At 40.7% G+C, this 8,767-nt stretch overlaps 1 protein-coding gene and 1 long non-coding RNA gene across 8 annotated transcripts in view; one reads left to right on the top strand and one right to left on the bottom strand.

Annotated features, from left to right (window-relative positions):
• Nucleotides 1-202: 202 nt before the first annotated feature.
• On the top strand, nt 203-5,435 carry LOC308583692. Its single transcript, XR_014006354.1, has 3 exons — nt 203-1,881; nt 2,137-4,494; nt 5,298-5,435. It is a non-coding gene; the product is annotated as an uncharacterized lncRNA (long non-coding RNA).
• A 47-nt stretch (nt 5,436-5,482) lies between these two features.
• Nucleotides 5,483-8,767, bottom strand: part of PKP4 (plakophilin 4) — a 95,862-nt gene continuing 92,577 nt past the window's right edge. For all 7 annotated transcript variants that reach the window (XM_081187344.1, XM_081187343.1, XM_081187345.1 and 4 more), the window contains one exon: nt 5,483-6,390. In XM_081187344.1, the coding sequence (XP_081043470.1) occupies nt 6,142-6,390 (249 nt within the window). In that variant the 3' untranslated portion in view covers nt 5,483-6,141. The remainder of the gene's footprint in view (nt 6,391-8,767) is intronic.

Below are 8,767 nucleotides of genomic sequence, written 5' to 3'. Positions count from 1 at the left end.
TTTGTTTTTAATTGTTTTTTACTTTTCATGTATTTTGTCTTTGTAACTTTGTATCTTTTTATTTTTTTATTTTTTATTTTTAATTCTGTAACTTTTTACTGTCTGTAAAATTTCAATAAATATCATTTTTAAAAAAAAAAACACATAATTGCACTCTTTGTCAGGTAATGGCAAGGTGAGTTTTGCTAATGCCATCTGACTTCATGCTTCTAAACAGGACAATAATCAAATTTATTTGTGATGTGTGTTAGGGAGAATGCAAGTACAACAAAGCTTCCTGTGTTTGTTCCTATGTAGATGTGAGGTGCAAGTTTGTGCGAAGCAGCCTTCACTGCAAGCAAACAGCAAGCTGATAAAATCAGCACATAACATAGCTCCACCTTATAGACACACCTGCTCATTCTCACTGTGAGTTGCAGCCTCTGATCTTCCCACTTGACTCCAATATCTCACAATTACTTCTAGTTGCAATTGTCCCTATGTACAGTATGTTAACTTTGGTCCTTTGTCAACTCTCCCGACCCAGCCTCTATGTGTTGTACAATATTACAATGCACAAAATGCCCACTCTTCCATTGTTAACACCCAGGTCAAAAGACCTAGGCCAATTCTCAAGACTGCATGAAAGCTCACATAATAACTGCAGTGTGATGCAAAGTTTGAGACCTTTGCCAATGCTCTCTATTCAGTCTGTGATGTTTTCCTGAAGAACAAGTGATTACTTGTTGATGTTGTAAAACCTTTAAATGCTGGCCATAATGAAAAAGTAGTTTGCTAATCAAGGCCTACATTTTATATAAGAATGCTGTTCTTTTTATTAGTTCGGCATTCTCCAATATATTTGTAATAGTGCAACCTTCATTTATTTCCGTGAAACAGCAGCCTCTTTTCTTTCTTCTATTTCTTTTTAAAACATGTCCCAAACAACCTAGTACAGAAAACCGACTGAGCTTGGCAGGCTTGGAAAACTTCCAGGGACTTTAATGAAACTGAATAGGTTTTGCTCAGATAAAAATACAGAAGATACTTTTAACATTATTTGAAAGTATTCATGACTTGGCAGGTGTTTACATTTAGCTGGCTGCTAGAGACTCCTGCTAACAAACCAGAGATGTATTAAAACTGAGAGAGCGAGATTACGCTACGTTGGAAAAATCCTTCAGCTTTTATATTGCTGGCTCTAAAAAGTGTCCTCTAGATCTTTGAACTGTAGGTGCTCCCCATCAAAACAAAAACGTACAGTTACTGAGCATATATAGATGAACCATGCAAATAAAGTTAGTGTAAGGTAATTGCAATGGGCAAGATCTAAGGTCATCTCAATGTTCACACAATGGGATTTGCCCTTTTGTTCCGCCCCACTGCAGCACACCCCAGAGCAGATTTTGGGGGTGTGCGTGGGGCTCCCGGAGGGAAAGAGCGGAAGGGGAAGTATGACTGGTACAAGTGGGAAACCACCACTGGGTATCACCCAACATATTTAGAGAAGCAAGAATAGCTTCTGCCCATACCAAAGGAGGATCTGGGAAGGGTATCTAGAGCACAAAATAAAGTCTAGCTAGATAGTGTTGCTTCAGGAGAATGTGATACCTGCTTGAATTTCTCCCCACCCCAACACACACTTTTTTTTAAAAGCCTCTCAAGTAGCTACACACTGCTACACACACACACCCCGAGCAGAAAACGGGTGTATCCAAGGTCTAAAAAATAAGACAGAAGCAGGAAAAGGGGAGGGAGAAACAATAGCTCTTCAGGACCCCAGAGATTCCTATTGCCAGTATCCAAACTTATCAATCACAGCTCCAACTTCATTCATTGGTTTAAAAACAATGATAGGCAGAAGCAGACAGGCTTTTTCATCTCACATAAATGGTTTAAAAGGTAAGGGGACCCCTGACCATTCGGTCCAGTCGTGGCCGACTCTGGGGTTGCGGCGCTCATCTTGCTTTATTGGCCGAGGGAGCCAGCGTACAGCTTCCAGGTCATGTGGCCAGCATGACTAAGCCGCTTCTGGAGAACCAGAGCAGCACACGGAAACACCGTTTACCTTCCCGCTGGAGCGGTACCTGTTTATCTACTTGCACTTTGACGTGCTTTTGAACTGCTAGGTTGGCAGGAGCATAAATGGTTTAGAAGGGTACAAATTTTGTGTCATGACTTTTCTCCTAGGAGGACCAGAGATGCTTACAAGAAAGAAAGAGAAAGAAAGAAAGAGAAAGAAAGAAAGAAAGAAAGAAAGAAAGAAAGAAAGAAAGAAAGAAAGAAAGAAAGAAAGAAAGAAAGAAAGAACAAGCAAGCTTTGAGTCTGGGAGCCCTGCGTGGGGTACCAATGAAAGCCTTCACAGGCACCATGGCACCCAAAGGTGCCAAGTTGGTGACCCTTGGTCTATACCGTGGTGGCAGATGGAATTGTATTTTTTTTGTTTTAATGTTTATTGTTTGGGTTCTTGTAGCTTTGATCATTGTGACCTGTCCTATGATTGTTTAATGATGGGTGGGGTATATATTTTACAAAGAAGTATTAGCAAGGGAAAGGGGAGGAAACACGGAGCCTATGTTTCTTGGAAACAACCATGTTTCTCCAACGATGTGTAGTTCTGACCTTTCATAGCAACAGAGGATTATGCAATCAAATCTTTTCAGTGCAATTCAGGGCAGGCAAATACATTATTTTAATTCAGCGTGGCTATGGCTTACAGCAGACAGAGAGTTGTGTAAGAGAGAACGTTTGTCTATAACAGTTTGTCTATTAAGTCTACGTCATGAGGTTACAGATAAAGGTCTTCTTGCAGCTGTGAAAGCTCCTTCCTTTGGAAGCCTCCAAATGTTGGCTAATTCACACACCCCTGCACCATATTTCCACCACATAATTTCACTGTGAATGCACAAAATTGCATCCCTTTTACCATCCTAACATCCTAATTTCCAGAGGAGCGTCTCTCCACTCCAAAGGCTGTCAAGCTCAAGCAACTCCTTTTCATCAGTGTAATTGTTCCCACTGGCGAGGTCAACTTACACTTGCAAGCTTAACTTGCTGACCTGACATTAATCCTGCATTAATTAAAAAGAAAGAAAAGAGGGGGGATAAAACATGCCAAACAGGAATAAATGGAAACTCGCCATTACATTTCATTTGCATAATTAAAGCTCCATAATCTAGAAAGTGCATAAATTATGAGACCAAGCAGAAAAAAAGAGAAGACAGACGCACACAAAGTAAGCAAATGCTGAAACACGACAGAACAGCTTGAGGGCAATAGGCCAAGCAGTTTTTGCACCAAAAAAGGAGAAATCTCTGAAGAGGCTCCCTGATGGAACAGCATGTCGAATCTATAAGGCTGTTTCCCCTCCCCCCACCAATCAAGCTATATGGGGGTTACAAGCAACTCATTGATTTTGGCAGCATCACTTTTGCTGATGATGCTAGCCTAGTGTGATCAAAATGGTAATTGGCAGTCTCCACATGGCTTATAGGTGTTAAGAGATGCTGGTTCAGTGTTCTTGACACTTGTAAAACCCTCGTCTTAAAAGTACCCCATGAATACGTGTAAACATTAGATTTGTGACGAAAAGCGTAAGGATATTTAATGCTACTGTATTATAAATGAATAAAATGCCGTAGCACCCTTCAGCTCATTTCTTATTGGCAACCTGACATCATCCGGACTTTTTCAACTGTAACCCCCATCAGCCCTGGCCAGAATTCAATTTCCCCCAAAACATTCTCCTAGAATTAGTAATTTACCATGTTTTTCTCAAACTTTGAAGTGTCTCAGAGATTCTCATATTCTGAACTCAGGAAGGACCATAGCTCAATGCAGTGTTTCTCAAACTTTGGTCCCCAGCTGTTGTTGGACTACAACTCCCATTAGCCCTGACCTGCTAGCTATGGATGATGGGAGTTGTGGTCCAGCAACAGCTGGGGACCAAAGTTTGAGAAACACTAGCTCAGTGTATCAGATGCAGAGGGAGAGTGCTGCTTTGTACTTCAGGTCTCAGGTTCAACATCTGGCATCTTCAGGTAGGGCTGGGGGAGAGCCTTGCCTGAAAACCCGAGGGACCTTGCCAGGCAGTGCATAAAATAGTGACCTAGATGGACCACTGGTATGATTCAGTATAAGGCAGTTTCCTATGTTCCATAATGCCCCAGTCTGCAAGCACATACAATACCTCTGGCTGCTCTCTGGTAAATGGCATTAACACTGAGAATCGTGTTATTGTTGGCCAGGTCAAAAAATGAAACAGCCGTCTAGCAATATAGGAGGTGCATCTTTTGGCGGTGAAGCAACACACGTGGCAGAGCGAGAGGTTTTATCTTGGACCTTCATACAGAAGGCAGCAATTCAAGAAGCTAGCATCCAGGGGGAAAAACAGCACTGATGTATATGTGGAGTTATCCTCTGAAATAATCAACCTTTGGAGCAAAGCATTCCGCAGAAAGATGCCTTTGTCATGCCAAAAATGGATACAAAAGGTTTGGCCTGAAGACACAGGGTGAGGCAACCTGATGATGCTATTGGAGGTCTAGGTGTGGTCAGTATTTGGGTGGGAAACTGCCAGTGGCACCTATGTATGCCATTTTGAGTTCCTATGTAATTAAGGTGTAATATAAACTGAATTTGCTGTTTTCTACTTGTCTCAAAGATTGTTGTGCTGTACAACAATAATGTCTCAGAGATTATGGGGAAGAATACAAGCATTGTTAATAAATAAATAAGAATAGGTGGAGAGCTGATAATTACCCTTTGCAAGCCTGAAAATAAGATACGTTTTATCTCTTGGTGCACCCCCTCTGCGCTTTTAAAGGCTTTAATGGGTTCCACCTATGGAATAACACTAACAAACAGATGCAGGCAAAGCAATATAAATACACCCAAGTTAATGAGTATTGTGGTCTAAATATTTAGCAATTATCAACGGGCCAGGAGGAAAATGAATGCGATTAATTAACGCTCGGTTATGAAAGCACAATAAATCAAGAGGGATGTGAGCCAGCTGGACAGATTACTTACAAAAATATTCTGTAAAAGGAATTTATATCTACTTTATTCTGCGTCTTTTCATTCCCCCCCCAAAGGGAATATAAACCGTGAAAGCTACTGGCTTCATGAGTACATGAGAAAGTGCATAATTTTATGTTTTGGTATGCCAGCTTGACAAATAAGAAATAGATGAACTTCACAAAAATAAGAAAATGGTAGAAATGCTTGGAAATATATATATGTATAGATATATATTTAACCTGATTCTACAACTCACAATGAGCATACACATTTGTTGTATTTGTTCCTTAACAGTAAACACAGAAAAGGAAGAAGAATGAGCAGGGATCTACTTTCCATGGATGAGACGTCCACATTTATTTCCCCTCCCCCCATAGGCATAAAAAATGGCAGTGAAGTACTCTGTGAATGAGGCAGGGGATAAGAAAAGTGCAGATATACTGGACCAGAGGTTTGTGCTTTCAAAATTACACCGTTCATTTTTAAAAACAAAATGATATTTATTTATAACATTTCCTTGTATGATCTCTCTTCCTTTCCCCCCTCCTCTCTCTCTTTAAAAGATGTCAGCTTTTGAAATCAGTTTTAAAATGACGCACGGCATTACAAATGATGGCACTTCCAACCAATGTGGCGTTTCCATATTTACACCAACCGAAAAGAAATTTACAAGACATGATAGCATATAATCTTGACATTTAGTAACAGCAGTAAAACAAGAAGGGCATCCATATTTTTTTTTCTGTACAAACTATGAGAACAAGACTTTTATTCACATTTTCTTTTTTTAAAAAAAAAATCATATCTGTAATTTGTTCTGACCTACACATTTCCCAAAGCCGTTTCCCCTCAATTCTCAAACCTTTCGTCACATTGCCCACACCTTCACCAGACTATAGGAACTACAAGTAATTAGATCTAACATCTAAACAGCAAAAGTTCTCCCTTTCCAATTTCCTCTTCCAAATTTTCTCCCATCTTCAAAGATAATCCCCTTTGGGGGGGAAAAAACAACCTCTTCCTTGTTTCCTTCTTTGCAATTCACTTCCACATTTTCCCCTCAAAACAGCAAACCCATAACTCAATCGCTTTTCAAAAAAAGTTAGAAAGATATGTTTCTGTTCGTGATTTTCTAATGCTACACCCAAGAGTCAGGTGACCCAGGGTATTGTTCTGCTCTATAGGAAGGTCGTCTGGTGGAATAAAAGTCTACATAGTTTGTGGCTGATTTCAGTCCATACTGTGTTGTGTAATCTGTTGCAGATGGGAAGTGAACTCGGTCATCAAAATATGGGTCCTCATAGCTATGTGGAGACTGCAAATATAACCTGTATGCATCATAGTTCTTTCTGTTGGAATCATCTTGACTGTAGTACAACTGCTGATGCTGTTGAAAAAGCAAAAAGAAGGGAAGGAAAAATACCTCAGTTGATCTATGTATAGTTGTAGTAGCAATTTATCCATTCACATGAACGTGAGGTGTGGGGCAACATTTTTGCACATAGAAAGAAAGCCTTTTGTAAAACCATTCTCAAACTTCATTAATTTCTTTCAGACCCATATTTCCATGGGGGGGGGGAATGTGTGTGAGTGGGAGGGGGGGATAGGAAATAAATGTAGTAGTCTGGAAAAGGACATGGCTATCTAGGTTTCTGGCCTCCAGGAAAAGAAAATACCACACTGCAACATTTTGTTGCAGGCTCCGTTGTACAATCACCAATTGTTCTACAACTAGTATGGCCTATGTCGCATGTATAAGAGGATGAATTTCCATTTCTTGGTACAATTTGATCTTTCTGCAATTCTGATTATGCCCAAGGTATCTTTTAGAATCTGACTTGCTCTTTTCTTATTCTGTCCTCTGAGTTTCCCCAGTTCTTACAAATATTATGTCAACATCTGAACAAACTTTTAGGAGTGAAGACAGGTGTAAAGCAAAGGACTCCCAATCAAGCTGATCCGTTGTTTCCCCAGCTCTTACACCAGGGGCCCTTGCTGCTGTGGCACTTCATCAGCCTCCTCTCGGTAGAAGATACTTATACTGTTGTTTATTTTTTTGGCCTTTTTTCATTCTTTCCTAATTGCAATTCTTGTTGTGCTGTTGACTTTCTAATTTTACACCCCTAAACACTTGCACTTCTTTAAGAATGCATAATTAGTTATTCCTGAGTGAGGAAACGATTCATTTGCATTTATCACAGCACATAATTTGCAAATGTTGCTTATAAATTTACAGTCTGAAGATGTTTTGCATGCCACTATGGTGTAACCCTGTGTCCTTTGTTCAGTTCCTGTCTAACACTTGTTATAGATCCTTGACACAAATGTTCACTTAACATTTTTCATTTTTCTGGATAGTTCTTTAAACAAAAAAACCCCCAAAACCCCAAAATATAACTTTGACTTCTCAATGTTTTCTTGCATCAGTTGCCCAATCCTTTGTGCTTATCTCTTGAAAAATCCTAGTACAGTGGTACCTCAGGTTACAGACGCTTCAGGTTACAGACTCCGCTAACCCAGAAATAGTACCTTAAGTTAAGAACTTTGCTTCAGGATGAGAACAGAAATAGCACGGCGGCAGCGGGAGGCCCCATTAGCCAAAGTGGTGCTTCAGGTTAAGAACAGTTTCAGGTTAAGAACTGACCTGCAGAACGAATTAAGTTCTTAACCTGAGGTACCACTGTACTGAAATCAATAAAGCCATAAACTGGTGAGCAGTCTGGAATCTCAGGGAAGAATCCAACTGGGGTCTTTGCACTTTTTGAAATGCTTTTGATCCAGTAGAGGTGCCTGCTAACAGAAGAGGAGGGGAGATATACAGTGGTGCCCCGCAAGACGAATGCCTCGCAAGACAAAAAACTCGCTAGACAAAAGGTTTTTTCATTCGCGATTTGCCTCGCAAGACGAATTCCCCTATGGGCTTGCTTCGCAAGACGAAAACTTCTTGCGACTTTGTTAAACCGTTTAAACCGTGCTTCGCAAGACGAAAAATTCGTTAGACGGCAAAAATTGCGGAATGAATTAATTTCGTCTTGCGGGGCACCACTGTAGTCTAATCTATCTCTATAATGGCCAAGTTCCCCTTCCCTATTGCCACTTCTCACTTTGTTCTAGTGAATCCCCAACTCTCTAGAGCTGATTTTCAGGGGCTGCTAGGGGATGCAGGGGAGAGGGAGAACTGGCAAAAATGGCCTCCCTTCCTCTTTTGTTAGCTGTTGCCTCTGTAGGATGAAAAGCTCTTCTGCAAGTGCAAGAGGACCAGATTGGAATCTACCGTAAATCTTCTGAGATTGGGTATTTCAAAGAATTTTGTGCAAACAAACCAGCAAAGCCCACGTGGCCATTAGACACTGAAGAGAAGTGGGAGACAGCAGGGCTACACAACTGCTGACCCACCAAGATGAACAGAGCTCACTAGCCACATTTGACAGGTATCTGACATTCCCCATGGTTGTTCATACAGCAAAATAGGAAGTTTATTGAATCTGGTGGTGGGCTGCTGGGTTCAGCAGCTTAATAGGTTACAAGTTGTACGGGCCTGTGGTGGAGAAAGGGTGATCCAAAAGGGTATATTAAAAGGGAAATGCGGAAGGCTGTGTAGTACACTGCAATTTTATTTCATAGAAAACAAGAAAAATAATATTCCAAAAGAAGATTTGTATGGAATGGGATAAGATGGAGCCTTGCTTTACTGCTGCACTGCAGTTGCAGTGTTGAGAACCATAATCCGGGCACCGTAGCATTCTGAGAGCATTGCCTGAAGT

The sequence above is a fragment of the Podarcis bocagei genome (genome assembly GCF_964188305.1).
Source record: "Podarcis bocagei genome assembly, chromosome: 1".
Taxonomy (NCBI): domain Eukaryota; kingdom Metazoa; phylum Chordata; class Lepidosauria; order Squamata; family Lacertidae; genus Podarcis; species Podarcis bocagei.
This window is presented reverse-complemented; position numbering and strand designations above follow the sequence as displayed.